This window comes from Telopea speciosissima, unplaced genomic scaffold (genome assembly GCF_018873765.1).
Source record: "Telopea speciosissima isolate NSW1024214 ecotype Mountain lineage unplaced genomic scaffold, Tspe_v1 Tspe_v1.0615, whole genome shotgun sequence".
NCBI lineage: Eukaryota > Viridiplantae > Streptophyta > Magnoliopsida > Proteales > Proteaceae > Telopea > Telopea speciosissima.
In genome coordinates this window covers 4,040-20,161 of record NW_025317951.1, presented here as the reverse complement: position 1 = coordinate 20,161, position 16,122 = coordinate 4,040, and the positions used below count along the sequence as shown (strand labels likewise).

Genomic DNA, 16,122 nt, shown 5'->3' with positions numbered 1-16,122 from the left:
GGCGTGTGCTGCGAAGACACAAGACTGCACGCAATGATCGTCTTATCCCTACTTGAGCACCTTGCTCGAAAAGGAGTAAGATGATCATTGCACGCGACCCTGTGTCTACGAAGTACAGACTGGACGGACAGATGCACCATACAAAATTTGGATCCGGGGGTTTGTTGGTGTTTGCAAAAAAAATTATATATATGAAACTTACAATATAGGAAAATTCCTCCTGTGCAGCTGAAGGCGCAGGCTAACATGAGGGAAAGATCTTGGCCAGGATAGCAATTACCCCATATTTGATCACAGCTTCGGCAGTCAATACGAAACCATGAGAGTTCAAACCCCATGGCCATTTCATGGTGTATTTCTGAGAAAGAGCGTTGACAGGTTTCTTGCAACCGAATTGGAACCATTATGCCGATGGTACACGAGTCTGGTATCATTGAAACAGTTGAATCTCCCACAACGACGTAAGAATATTGGGAACCCGCAGAAAAAGAAGAACCATTGATGATACATGGAGAGGTATTCACAAATTGAGGAGCAGATTTAATGGCTGTGATTGGGCTTTCACAACTCAGAAAAACTATATAGTTTTCCAACCGCCAAGGCTTAGGGTAGAAGAAAGGGTCTTTAACAGTGAAGTTAACAGCACTTGTCAAGGAATAAAGTGGTACAGAGGAGCAATTGTGAATCTGGAGACCGGAATCAACCACTCTCATGGTTCGGTTCTTATAAGAGATTTCCTCTACATAGTACTTCCCTGAATACAAGTTCAGGACGGTGCGGTTATTCTGATCACAGGAGAGCTCGTATCGAAGGTCCCCGCAGTCGGGAGGATCGCTTGAAAGGCGAAAAGGGTAGCTGATGTTGTAAAGGTTCCCACATGAAGAAGAGTTGCAGTAACTCTGAGCTTCACAAGCTTGCAAAAGAATGAAGAAGGAGAAGGCTAGGGAGATCGATATTGAAAGGAGGCAACAACCTCTTCTCCTCACCATATTTTCTTGTGTTTCTGTGTATGGAGTGGACACAGAGTCCAGACCGAGGTAGCTAGATAAGCTGTATTAATTGAAGGAGACAGTTTTTAATATACATGTCAAATGTGAAAAAAGTTCTGCTACCTTACAGGATTTTCTAAGAAAGTTTCTCAGCCACCCACCCATGATTAAATCTTCTAATCCAAAGTGATGTGATTTTATGATTGGATTTATTGAGAGTAAATTTTAGGGACAACTTCCTAAATCTATTAGATTAAAACAATAAGGGAAAAAGAGCCCTAACCAATATTTGTAGCTATTGCGCCTAGACTCAGGAACCCATGAAGTTATTGTTCCACTCCTATGGAAATAAAAATCCTAACCACGTTGATATTGGTGTGTCCCGCTTCAGTGGTCCTGTACAGTGGTGCTGGTGTAGGGGTTACACGCATGGATAGGGCTCTCTTGCCCAAATAGTACTGACAAAACAAATAGATTTTTAAGAAAATTGAAGTTTTTTGTGGGGGAATGTGGCCCCATGTATAGAGCGCATGCAGTAGAAGCATCAATAGCATTCGCATTTTCACCTTTCATGAGCACGGAGTAATCATTGTGTTCCTCTACATATCAGGTGCAACATACACACTCCCCCCAAAAAATCTATTCTCTAAAGTTTTATATTGTGAGGAGAGTCTGGATCAAGTCCCCACATGGGGAGAGATGGGTCCCACACCCCATGGAGAGTCCTGATTTGACCTCACAAGTTCCCCTGTGGGGACCTGCTCCAAACTCTCGCGAGTAGGGGTGCAAGTTTGGCCTTGATGTTCCAAACCCTCCTTGACCCCAAACAAAGCCTAGGTTGAGATATCTTGGCTCTGAGGGTGGGTCAAGGTTGGTAATTTCTGGTCCCGAGTCAGGGCTGCCCAACCCAACCCTGTATGCTTCTTCATTTATTTTTCTTGTTGTTTCTTCTTCTTCCCAACCTAGCTAGCTCATGCATCTCCCTTCCCTCTAATGGTTAGGGCCAATCAATGTCAGCCCGGCCTGACCCTGAAGGCAGGTTAGGAATGGATTTTTAAGTCTTGAGTCGAGGCGAGCAAGGCTTAGGCGCAGCTAAGGCACTCTAGGTTGGGCTGGGGTTTTAAAAGACGCGGCCCAACCCGACGTGTTGCAGCCCTACTCGTGAAGAAGCGGAATCTTTATGTAAGTGAAGTGATTTTTCACTTAACATTACAAATGTTTAGGAATAAATAAATAATTAATTAATAATGGAACCAATATATATATATATATATATATATATATATATATATATATATATATATATATATATATATTTTTATAAGGAAAGCCAATGTATCTTTGACAGATATATATTATAATTTATTATTATTATTTTTTGGGGGGGGGTAACAATAGTGATTTATTAATCACTTCACGGTAAGTGGAGATTCCCTGGACACAAAACTTCCACATCTTATTCTTGATGATATGTTTCATATCTTTCTCCAGTCCAATTGAAGGATTCGAAGTGACTCGAAGACTTGAGAGGTTTTCCATTCATGCCGTGGCTCGTGGGCCGTAGGTGGAAGAATTAAAAAACACTAGAAGACCTCCAACTGGTCTCCATCATGAATTGTCGTTTTTTGTTTTCTATTCATGCCGTGGCTCATGGGCCATGGGTTTGGACGTGTATATTGACTATAATTGATGCATATATCTTTTGTTTATTTGGTAAAATTACAAATCTTAATATTGTCTTTTTTTTTTTCTTTAAAGAAGAAAAAAAAGGGAAATTATCATCACCACCCCAATTACACCCTTGTTTTAATGCAACTCCACTAAGTACCTAAATATCAAAATGAATCCAAAATCTAACAAGGTAAACGTATAGTGTTGTTAAGTGGTGATGTAAAGTAATATTAGTTTTAAAGACTATTATACCCTTTCACTTAAAATAAGTGAAGTAAATTCTTCTTCTTTAATAGAACAAAGAAGCCTTCACCTTTGCAACCGTTGTTCACCTCTGTTCAACTTTGCTCACTACCGGTCACCTCTGCAGGACTCTTTTACTATTATATCAATTAGCTTTATCTTTCATAAGAACAATATTAGGGTTTAGGGTTTAAGCACTGGTTGCTTAAAGCATTACACCATGTGTATCAAGTTTGGAATACCCAGGTTGCTGCCTCCAGCTAGTATTTATAGGAAAACTAGGGTTTAGGTTAGATGGGTTAATTATTAGATTGCCCTTCACAGCCTGAGCCATAATACAAATAGGGTAATATTAGAACATATAAAGGGATATTATAATAATACCCTTATAATCTTCTCCTATGTTCTACATATATCCACCACACATGAATAGAAACTATTGTTTAATCAGTAATTGAATCAAAATAAATTGAATAAGTTAAAAATCAACAATCCAATGAATCAAGTAAGTAAACTTCAAGAAATAACACTAGAGTTTTAGGTCAAAAACTAAACCCAACAACAAATCTGAAGTTCCACATGCAAGTGGCTAAATCAAAAGGAATAAAGAAAAGTCCTGGCAATTCATGTGATTTTACTCATCAAGTAAGTCATCCTCATCAAGATCCAGGTTCAACCATTATCCTCCATCTTCATTCTCTGTAATTTGTCAAAGATGAATTTCATAAGATAACATGAATTCAATCATTTGCACAATAATATCTAGTTCAACAATAAGTACATTCTATATATGGCTGAAGGTAAATCAAGAAACAAACAATAAGCATCATCATCAAGTTTCTTTGCAAGAACTCAATCCTATATAGTCTCTATCACAAGGACCATACCATGTTTTCATTTAGAATACTGTGTTCGTCATATCAGTCATAGATTTATGTTGTATCATCAAATCTGGAATAGTACACCATACTATGAAAGACATGCTATCAAATTTAGAATGACATAAAGACTAGCGCAATATCATTGAAACATATCAGACATTTTTCGTATTTTTTTGTGGAATAACGAAGTAAGAAAACTTCGCATGAAAAATTTGCTACACCATCAAGTTTGGAATAGTGTCACAAACCCCCATACTTAGTAACCTAACTAAGTTATCTAAAACATGTAAACTGCCCTGAATGCTTTCCAAGGCTAGATGAGATTCGAATAATTCAAAATAATACTGGGTTATGTTAAGACCTGACTAAATGGTCTTTAACCCCATTGTTTGAGTTAAAATAAAACCGCAAGCGTACGGGTCAATCGTAGCTACGGGTCGAACACGAGGAGATATACGCCACTCTATTTAACTAACTTAAAAGTAATGCAAAATGAACCAAATTAAAGTGTTAAATTAAACTAATTAAACTAACGAAAATCAATGCATCCTAACTCATAAGCATCTAACAAAATTAAGGGATTAAATCGGTGTCCTAACACATGAGCATCTAACCTATCAAACTAAAGCGAATTGAAAGGCATAAAAATACAGCCACACATACTAACCACATAAAAAGAAATAAGGGAATAAAAATGCATCCATAAACCACAACCATATAAAATTAAAATAAAAGAAATAGAGGGGGAAGAAGAAGAAGATAGAGAGAGATAGAGGAGATGGAGAATGAGATTGAGAGTTTAGATAGTAAAACCTGGATGTGCTTGCATGAATGTAAATGAAAAGCTTGAATACTTGCATAAACTTACCATAGCCTCCTCTTCTAAATCTTCAAGTCTTGTCATCAACTTAAGAACTTAGACTAGAAGGCTTAAAACCTAAACTAGAATTAAGAAATTACAACCCAATTGAAGACTTAAATTGAAATTAAAGCATAAACTAAACCTATTATAAGCATTAACTAAAAATTATAAAAGCAAACTAGAACTTAGAAAAGCCAAAAATCACAAATTATAAGGAGAAGAAGAGAAGAAATTTCACTAAGTGAATGAGCCAATTTTTACAAGAGAGGTAGGGGGTATTTATAGGTGGAAGAGAGGAGAAGAGAGAAGATGGAAGTGTAGGAGAAATATTCCCTAAGAAAAGAGAATATTCTCTTCTCTTTCCTCTTTTACAATGCCTTGAATCCTAAGAAAAAAGAAAAAAAATAGAAAGAAGAAGAAGAGAAGATTGTTTACATAGACCTTCTATTTCTAGAAAAATAAACTTCCAATTTTAACAAGTGCTTCCTTTTCTTTGTAGATATTTCTCCAAGCAATAAAATCAAAGCATCTTTGATTTTTCAACCTTCCATAGATGAGAAAATATAAATCTATCCCAAGTAGAATTTCAGAAGTGCCCTTGAGAAGTTGGAGGAGAGAGAGAGTAAGGGTGATGACTAGGATTCCTTCAAGAATAAATAAAATACCCATTCTGTCCTTCAAAAAACGTGGAGCATGGGGTGCTTATATAAGTCTCACCATTGTGTTCCTTGCAAAAAATCACACAAAATAGACCCAAATTTCATCCAATTCGGAGTTGGGGAGCCCAAGATATCTCAAGTTGAAGTTGGACTGTCTAGAGCCTTCCAAATGGAATCTTTCGGGTACAGTAAAGTAACTTCTGATAATTTCATTAAGGCCCCTAAAATCCGAACTTCCGTTTCACTTTGTCCCCATCCGACTGCCAATAATTATAAATAAACCCCTGCAGACCATTTTCACACGTCGTTACGAAAACGGCCATAACTTCTTCGTTTCAACTCGGAATTAAGTGCCGTTTGAACCATTGCGAAGCTGACTCGATGGGCTATGCATCCATTTACACTTCTAAAAAGCTTAAAAATATCTCCTTAGCATCATCTCCTTCATTTTCACAAGAATTCACCTAAACCCTGAAAAGCACAAGAAAGCACCGAGTAACTCTGTCCAATGTGGTAAAATGTATAATTTATGCCCTAAAATTTCACACATAAATGTGCTCATCAGATTCCCCCACACTTGAACGTTACTTGTCCTCAAGTAAAGCAAAAACAAAAACTAACCTAGAATGCAGAAATCCTAACTCACTTTCGTAGGAATCACGGTTGCACTTAGCATGTGCAACAAGCCTTTAAACCCCTAGGTTACCCCTAGTGGACGAGTTGTGTCTCGTGGGTGTTTGCAGTGAATATACACCCAAAATTCAATTGTAAATAAATGCTGCAAATTTTAATCATGGCATAAGTAGGACAGTGCACATAATCCCAAAAAGTGTTCAACTAATGATCAAGGAGCCAAAGGTTCCCCCACACTTGAATTTTATCACCCCACATCAATTCATGTAACAAGCATGCATCAAGTTCAAGGGACCTCCTCATATTTTCTGAACACTACTCATCTTCAAGTAAACCCCCCATAGCATCGATGGAACCAAAGACTTAGGCATTGAGTATTGTTGACCATACTTTTTTTTTTTTCGGCATTAAGGCAAAAGTTTTTTTTTTCTCAACCACAAACTCTTTTCTACTCCACTATCGTTCTCGAATGACATGGTGGAGCATACACCGTAACACCAAATACTTGGTAGCTTCGCTTTTGCATATATCCATAAGACATTGAGACATTGATGCAAGAGTTTTTTTTTTTTTTTTTTTTTTGAGTTTCCTTCCAAGGAATTTCGATCAAGTCACCCTGCTTCATGAGGCACAGTGCCCTGTCTAGTCCTAAGGAATTCCACTTTCTTTTCTGTTCCTTGTTTTTTTTCTTTTTTTTTTTTTTTTTTTTCATTCACTTCCACTTTCATGCCTTGTCTTGCCACAAACAAATTGGTCTCAACTACTAGCCAATAGATCAAAGGGTCCATAAAACACATAGAGGAATCTAGCCATCAAATGAAATAACGCTCATATTTTTCAATTCAATCCCTCTCACCGGATACAAACCAATTACCGTCCTTGAAAAGGGATTTTTTATTATTTCGCATGCTAGGATACCTAATTCCCTCTTTCTCTCGCTTTGTAAATCGAAGAGACTTATGCACATACCTAAAAACTATCGCCACAATCAAAATTCACAAAATTCAAATTCATAAAATTCACAATTAAAGTCTAACACACCCCCCCACACTTAATTCATGCAGTGTCCTCAATGCATGCAGAAAAGAAAGAATAAGGACAAGGGAGGGGATACATACCAGGATATCAGGGGTCAAGGTAAAGAGGCTCATGGAGATTCATGACCTCTTCGTCAACTGGAGTAGGCATCTCTATGTACGGCTTCAATCTTTGGCCATTGACCTTGAAAGTAGCTCCTGTACTTGGATTGAGGACTTCAACAGCCCCATGAGGATAAACTTTTTGAACAATATAGGGCCCATCCCATCTAGAACGCAGCTTACCTGAAAAGATATGCAAACGAGAATTGTACAACAAAACATTCTGGCCTACCTCAAAAGATTTTCTCAAAATGTGCCTATCATGGAAAGCCTTGGTTTTTTCCTTGTAAATTCGGGCATTCTCATATGCCTCATTCCTAAGCTCTTCCAACTCAGATAGTTGGAGTTTCCTATGGGCACCTGCAGTGTGTAGGTCAAAGTTAAGCTTTTTGATAGCCCAAAAGGCCTTGTGCTCAATCTCTACAGGTAAGTGACATGCCTTTCCATACACCAGACGGTACGGAGATTGACCAAGATCGGTCTTGAAGGCTGTCCTATGGGCCCACAATGCATCTACCAATCGGTTAGACCAATCCTTGCGGTTCGGGTTGATGGTTTTCTCAAGAATTTGCTTGATCTGCCTATTTGAAACCTCAACCTGGCCACTGGTCTGGGGATGGTAGGGTGTGGCCAACTTATGGACGACACCATACTTTTTCATGAGGGCCTCAAAAGGCCGATTACAAAAATGCTTGCCCCAATCACTAATGAGAGCCCGGGGAGTACCAAAACGGGAGAAGATGTTCTCCTTCAGAAATTTCACAACCACCTTGTGGTCATTGGTCTTACAAGCAACTGCCTCAATCCATTTGGACACATAGTCCACAGCAAGTAATATGTACAGGTTACCAAAAGAGTTAGGGAAAGGCCCCATGAAATCAATACCCCATACATCAAACACCTCAACCACCAGAATTGGGTTGAGGGGCATCATATTTCTCTTAGTAAGATGCCCTAAGGATTGGCATGAAGAACATGCCCTGCAATAAGTAAAAGCATCTTTAAACAGACTAGGCCAATAAAATCCACACTGTAAAACTTTGGCCTAGTCTTATTAGGCCCAAAATGGCCTCCACAAGCCTGATCATGGCAAAAAGATAAGACAGATTGTTGCTCATGATCAGGGACACATCTCCGGATTACTTGATCCGGGCAGGTCTTAAAAAGATAAGGATCATCCCAAAAGAAATACTTATCTTGTGAAAAGAAACGATTCTTATCTTGGGTGGACCAATGTGCAGGTGTCACACCCGTAATCAGATAATTAACAATGTCAGCAAACCAAGGTTCACTAGACACTGCCATCAGATACTCATCAGGAAAATTCTCGTTGACTGGAGAATCAACAGTCAAGGAATTAGGCAGCCGGGATAGATGGTCTGCAACCAAATTTTCACACCCTTTCTTATCCCTAATTTCAAGATCAAATTCTTGTAACAAAAGGACCCACCTAATGAGGCGAGCCTTGGCATCTTTCTTCTGCACAAGATATTTGATAGTGCATGGTCGATATAAACAATCACATGTGATCCAACCAAGTAGGGCCTAAACTTCTCTAAAGCAAACACAACAACTAAAAATTCTTTCTCGGTGGTGGTATAATTAAGTGTGCATCATTAAGAGTCCTACTTGCATAATAAATCACATGGGGTAATTTATTGATTCTTTGCCCAAGAACAGCCCCTATAGCAAAATCAGAGGCATCACACATAAGTTCAAATGAAACTGTCCAAATTGGAGCTTGAATAATGGGGGCTGAAGTCAACGCTCTTTTCAATTGCTCAAAACTATCATGACACTCAGAAGAGAAATCAAATGGGCAGTCCTTTGCCAAAAGAGAGGTGAGAGGTCTAGCTATCTGGCTAAAGTCCTTGATGAATCTTCTATAAAAACCTGCATGGCCAAGAAAAGATCGAATGTCCTTCACACTCTTGGGTGGTGGTAAATTGGCTATAAGGTCCACCTTAGATCTATCAACCTGGATCCCTTCTTTGGACACAATGTGACCAAGAACTATACCTTGCTTTACCATGAAGTGACACTTCTCCCAATTCAGGACCAAGTTCTTTTCTATGCATCTTTTAAGAACCAAAGAGAGATGATGCAAGCAATTAGAAAAAGTAGAGCCATGAATAGAAAAATCATCCATAAACACCTCTAGGAAGTGCTCTACCATATCAGAAAAGATACTCATCATGCACCTTTGGAATGTAGCAGGGGCATTGCAAAGCCCAAAAGGCATACGCCGGTAAGCAAAGGTTCCATAAGGGCATGTGAAAGTGGTCTTGTGTTGGTCCTCTAGAGCAATATGAATTTGGTTATAGCCTGCATAACCATCAAGAAAACAATAATATTCATGGCCAGCTAGTCTCTCTAACATCTGATCAATAAAAGGTAAGGGAAAGTGGTCCTTCCAAGTTGCCGCATTCAATTTCCTATAGTCAATGCACACTCTCCATCCTGTTTGGATACGGGTTGGAATCAACTCATTATTAGCATTCTCAACTACAGTGACTCCTCCTTTCTTAGGCACAACCTGCACAGGACTCACCCATTGGCTATCAGAAATAGGATAAATGATGCCATGATCCAAGCATTTTAGGATCTCTTTCTTGATTGCCTCTTTCATCACAGGATTAGCCCTCCTTTGGGGTTCCCTAGAAGGTGTGGAACTCTCCATCAGATGTATATGATGTTGAACAATGGAGGGGCTAATACCTTTGATGTCAGACATGGTCCAACCTATGGCTTCCTTATTATCCTTTAGAAGCTTAATCAACTCTTCTTCCTGAATAGAAGTCAAATCAGAAGCAATAATAACAGGAAGAGTATGATCATGTCCTAAGAAGACATACTTGAGGTTGGAGGGCAATGCCTTCAACTCTAATGTGGGGGGCTCAATAATAGAGGATTTGGGAATGGAAGTGGATGGGGGTCCAAGGGGCTCCAAAGGTGGTTGGATGCTCCAGACCTCAGATAAGGGAGTATCATCAACACCCTCCAATTCTTGCATACATTCTTGAAATTCCGAATCAAAATCAATCTCAAAGAACGTATCAATATCATCGGGAAATCCTTGAAGCATATGCACCTCTTCATCCATGTTAGGCTGCTTGCCCAACCTAAACACATTGAAGTCAACAGAAGTATTGCCAAAAGATAATTTCATGAGACCATTCCTGCAATTGATTAAAGCATTACTGGTAGCTAGGAATGGTCTACCCAATATGATTGGGATTTGGTCCTTGAAGTTGGCAGTGGGTTGGGTATCTAAAACAATAAAATCTACAGGAAAAATAAATTCCCCAACCTTCAACAGGACATCCTCAATCATTCCCTTAGGAACTTTAACCGACCGATCTGCAAGTTGAAGAGTAATTTTGGTCGGTTTCAGTTCTCCCAATCCCAGTTGTTGGTAGACATGAAAGGGTAAGAGGTTCACACTTGCACCAAGGTCCAATAAGGCATGATCAATAGTAGTATGGCCTATAGTGCAAGAGATGGTGGGGCTTCCCGGATCCTTATGCTTGGCTGCTACAGGCTGTGAGATTAGAGAACTAATGTTAGCAGCCAAGAATGCCTTTTTGGGCATATTGGTGGTCCGCTTTTGGGTGCATAAGTCTTTGAGGACTTTAGCATAAGCGGGGATCTGGGCAATAGCATCCAACAAGGGGATATTCACCTGAACCTGTTTGAACACATCCAATATCTTCTCCACAGAAGGAGACTTCTTGCTAACCAACCTATTTGGGAAAGGGGCAGGTGGGGTATAAATTCTTTCAGGGTTGGTCTTTTTAACTTCCTCAACAGAATCCTCTTTGGTTTCCTCAACCAAATCATCTGGTATATCTTTAGGTTCATCGACGAACCTGAAACAGAGGCACTTCAATGGCCTCTTCGAAGGGGAGAGTCAACGGAGTATGAGATGATAAAGACAGGGTGCACTAGCTCGTTGATACTCACGCCACTCCTTAAAGCATAAACAACATTTACCTGCCTGGAGGGCCTTTGGTGCTGTTGGCCTTGTGCAACATTGGTTGGAGGAGCTTGGGTACCTTTTCGAATATGAACCTATGCCTAGGATTTGGCTCAGGCTGGCTAGGTAACTTCCCTGTTTCCCTCTCATGCAGGATTGTGACAAGCTGGTTGAGTTGTTTTTCCATGTTATTGTGGCTTGTCATGAGAAGAGCTATCTTGTTGTCCATCTCATTCAGTCTTGTTGCCTCTCCTATATTGGTAAACCCTGGGGGTTGCTGATAAGGTGCAAGGAGAGGAGGCCTAGCAGAATTAATAGAAGGTCCTGAATGAGGACGAGGGGGAAAGGGGTTAGGAGACATACCTTGGCTTTGTGGTGCATAGTTGGTCCTTTGGGCACCAACCTGGCCTTGATGGTTAAAGTTGGATGGGCCTGCTTGGTTCCCTTGATTCCATGAGAAATTGGGGTGATTTCTCCATCCTGGATTGTAAGTATTGCTATATGGGTTATTTTGGTAGAGAGCACTTACATTCTCAGTGTTGGAATTGCCCACCAAGGTGTTGGGGCATTCCTCAGAAAGGTGTCCAGGGGTTTGGCACCAACTGCATACCGATACATGGTTGACCTGGTTGATCGGATTAACTGGTATAGACTCTTTAAGAACTATGGACTCCAACCGTTTTATGAGGCTATCAAGTTTGGCCTCCTTGGCTGGCATACCCTCAATGAGATACCCCTTAGTGGTCCTTTCAGCCTCTTGGGAAGATTCCCATTCCCTAGTCTTATCACCAAGTTGGTTAAGAATGTCCATGCATCATTCTCCTCGAAAAAAGAAGTAAAGCCTCTTGGACACATAGACTCTACAAGTTGCTTGGTCCGATAATCAATACCCTCATAAATAATTTGGCATAGCTGCCACAAGTCAAAACCATGGTGAGGGCATTCTAAGAGGAGGTCCTTGAATCTTTCCATGAATTTAGAAAAGGACTCATGTGGTTTCTGCCGAACCTGGAGGATGTCACTTTTAAGCTTATTGGTCTTGTGAAGAGGGAAGAATTTTCTCAAAAAGACAATGGTGAACTCATCCCATGTATTAATGGAGTTTGTTGGCAGTCCATAGAGCCACTTCTTGGCCTGGTCTTTCAGGGCAAAGGGTATAAACCTAAGCCTAACTGCATCATCAGTCAAATTCTGGACCTTAATTAGAACACAGACCTCCTCAAATTCCCTAAGGAAGAGATATGCATCCTCATTAGCCATCCCATGGAAATGGGGTAGCATGCTGATGAAGTTGGTCTTGAGTTCATAGTTATTCCCTGTAACAACAGGCAGACTAATGCATGAGGGTCTGCACCTGGTGGGGTAAAACCTATCCTTAAGAGTCTTGGGTTGTTGGTCACCCATGGTCAAAGGTGGTAGAGAAGGTGGTCTTCTAATAAGACGATTACTTGAATCACGAGTCCACACCTTAGCCACCTAAATAGATATGAGGTCTCCTTTAGAAAAATTAAAGAAAAATAAAACACTTAAAAAAAAAAAAACTAGAAACAAGAGGGACCCCAAGGTAGATAGTGCATCTCTATCCCTCAAAAATCGAAACAATGGTTCAAAAGCTGTAAGGATGCCATATAGGTTGACAGCAAGGGAACCCGTATAGTCTTCTATAGCCACCTACGTGCGACTCCAATAAGGATTCTGATGTAGAATGGAGGTCTACTATACGTTTATGTTTCCAACACTCTCACTATGTCGCTTTCCTGTTATCAAGAGTGGTCACCTCCAAAGATAAGTCACATGTCAATCCACCCAACCAAGTCAAGATGTAGCGTCATAGGTAACTTAATCCTATGAGGGACACCAAAAGATGGAGGGTTGAAGCATATGAAGGACTTTAGATTGGGCGCACACTATTTGAAACAGAAGAGAAACAAGAAGAGGTTTTCAAAAAACTGATTTTTTTTTTTTCAAAAAAAAAGAAGAGAAAATAATAAACTAAAACACTTCGAACTACTAAAAAATCAGATAAATAAAATGGACAATAATCTCCCCGGCAACGGCGCCAAAAACTTGTTTGAGTTAAAATAAAACCGCAAGCGTACGGGTCAATCGTAGCTACGGGTCGAACACGAGGAGATATACGCCACTCTATTTAACTAACTTAAAAGTAATGCAAAATGAACCAAATTAAAGTGTTAAATTAAACTAATTAAACTAACGAAAATCAATGCATCCTAACTCATAAGCATCTAACAAAATTAAGGGATTAAATCGGTGTCCTAACACATGAGCATCTAACCTATCAAACTAAAGCGAATTGAAAGGCATAAAAATACAGCCACACATACTAACCACATAAAAAGAAATAAGAGAATAAAAATGCATCCATAAACCACAACCATATAAAATTAAAATAAAAGAAATAGAGGGGGAAGAAGAAGAAGATAGAGAGAGATAGAGGAGATGGAGAATGAGATTGAGAGTTTAGATAGTAAAACCTGGATGTGCTTGCATGAATGTAAATGAAAAGCTTGAATACTTGCATAAACTTACCATAGCCTCCTCTTCTAAATCTTCAAGTCTTGTCATCAACTTAAGAACTTAGACTAGAAGGCTTAAAACCTAAACTAGAATTAAGAAATTACAACCCAATTGAAGACTTAAATTGAAATTAAAGCATAAACTAAACCTATTATAAGCATTAACTAAAAATTATAAAAGCAAACTAGAACTTAGAAAAGCCAAAAATCACAAATTATAAGGAGAAGAAGAGAAGAAATTTCACTAAGTGAATGAGCCAATTTTTACAAGAGAGGTAGGGGGGTATTTATAGGTGGAAGAGAGGAGAAGAGAGAAGATGGAAGTGTAGGAGAAATATTCCCTAAGAAAAGAGAATATTCTCTTCTCTTTCCTCTTTTACAATGCCTTGAATCCTAAGAAAAAAGAAAAAAAATAGAAAGAAGAAGAAGAAAGATTGTTTACATAGACCTTCTATTTCTAGAAAAATAAACTTCCAATTTTAACAAGTGCTTCCTTTTCTTTGTAGATATTTCTCCAAGCAATAAAATCAAAGCATCTTTGATTTTTCAACCTTCCATAGATGAGAAAATATAAATCTATCCCAAGTAGAATTTCAGAAGTGCCCTTGAGAAGTTGGAGGAGAGAGAGAGTAAGGGTGATGACTAGGATTCCTTCAAGAATAAATAAAATACCCATTCTGTCCTTCAAAAAACGTGGAGCATGGGGTGCTTATATAAGTCTCACCATTGTGTTCCTTGCGAAAAATCACACAAAATAGACCCAAATTTCATCCAATTCGGAGTTGGGGAGCCCAAGATATCTCAAGTTGAAGTTGGACTGTCTAGAGCCTTCCAAATGGAATCTTTCGGGTACAGTAAAGTAACTTCTGATAATTTCATTAAGGCCCCTAAAATCCGAACTTCCGTTTCACTTTGTCCCCATCCGACTGCCAATAATTATAAATAAACCCCTGCAGACCATTTTCACACGTCGTTACGAAAACGGCCATAACTTCTTCGTTTCAACTCGGAATTAAGTGCCGTTTGAACCATTGCGAAGCTGACTCGATGGGCTATGCATCCATTTACACTTCTAAAAAGCTTAAAAATATCTCCTTAGCATCATCTCCTTCATTTTCACAAGAATTCACCTAAACCCTGAAAAGCACAAGAAAGCACCGAGTAACTCTGTCCAATGTGGTAAAATGTATAATTTATGCCCTAAAATTTCACACATAAATGTGCTCATCACCCATCTCTCGCGTAGTTTTGAATATTCGATCTTTGTTCAATGTAAGGGCATCTGTTGTATTACCCTTTGATCTCACATCAATCAAAGTGACAATCCCTTGTTCTGTTCGATAATTTAGCATGGCTTGTTTTAGCCTGATGTGTCTCCTCTTTCCATTAAAGAGTGAGTTATTTACTATCGTCTTTGTTGTTTGATTATCACAGAATATAGGTATAGAATTTAACTTTAAACTCCTCAATGGAATATCCATGATCAGATCCTTTAGCCACTCTACTTCATCTCTTGTAGAAGCTAGAGGATAAAGTTCTGATTCCATAGATGACAGAGCAATACCAGTCTGTCTCTTGAACTTCCATGCTACAGCTACTCCTCCTAGTGTAAATACATAACCACTGGTGGATCTACAGTCTCTCAAATCTGAGCACCAAGATGCATCAGAATATCCTTTCAAAGTTGGAGGATGTCCAGTATAACATAGAGCATAACCTCGAGTACCCTTAAGGTATCTCATCAGCCTCGTCAGGGCATCCCAATGCTCTTTTCTAGGATTACTAGTGCAACAACTCAGCATGCCTATCGTAAAGGCTATGTCTGGCCTAGTGCAACTCATTGCATTACGAGATTACCAATCAATTTAGAATATTCTAACTGATTCATAGTGCCACCTATGTTAGGTTTTAACAATTTGTTATAGTCATAAAGCGTCTCAATTGGTTTACAATCACTGTATCCCCAACTAGAAAGTAGCTTCTTAATATAATGAGAATGACTAAGGGTGATCCCTTGCTCACTGAAGCTTACTCTCATCCCAAGAATGGTGTCTACCACACCAAGATTTTTTATATCAAATTCTTTAGACAATGTTTCTTTACTGTCACTCACTACAAAGAGATCAGAACCTAGAATCAACATGTCGTCTACATACAAACAAATAATTGTGATCTTGTTTAGCTCGAACAAAAAATAAAGGCAATTATCCGAGTTGCTGGTCTGAAAACCAAGGCTTTTTACTGTCTTGTCAAACTTCTCATGCCACAATTTAGGTGCTTGTTTATGACCATAGAAAGATTTGTTTAATTTACAAACTCTCTTTTTAGAACCTTCCATGAACAAACCCTTCAGGTTGGTTCGTGTAGATTTCTTCTATTAGGTCTCCATTTAAGAAAGCCATTTTTACATCCATTTGATGCATAACATAGTGCTCAATATATGCTATGGCAAGAAGATTCCTTATCATTGCTAAATGGCAAACCGGGGAGTAGATGTCAAAATAATTTATCCCACGTACCTAGGTATAGCCC

At 39.1% G+C, this 16,122-nt stretch overlaps 1 protein-coding gene across 1 annotated transcript; it reads right to left on the bottom strand.

Annotated features, from left to right (window-relative positions):
* Positions 1-202: 202 nt before the first annotated feature.
* Positions 203-989, bottom strand: LOC122648224 (the record flags this gene model as incomplete). Its single annotated transcript, XM_043841474.1, has 1 exon — positions 203-989. A coding segment is annotated over exon 1 (787 nt), but the record flags the coding sequence as incomplete, so codon positions are not given.
* Positions 990-16,122: the final 15,133 nt, after the last annotated feature.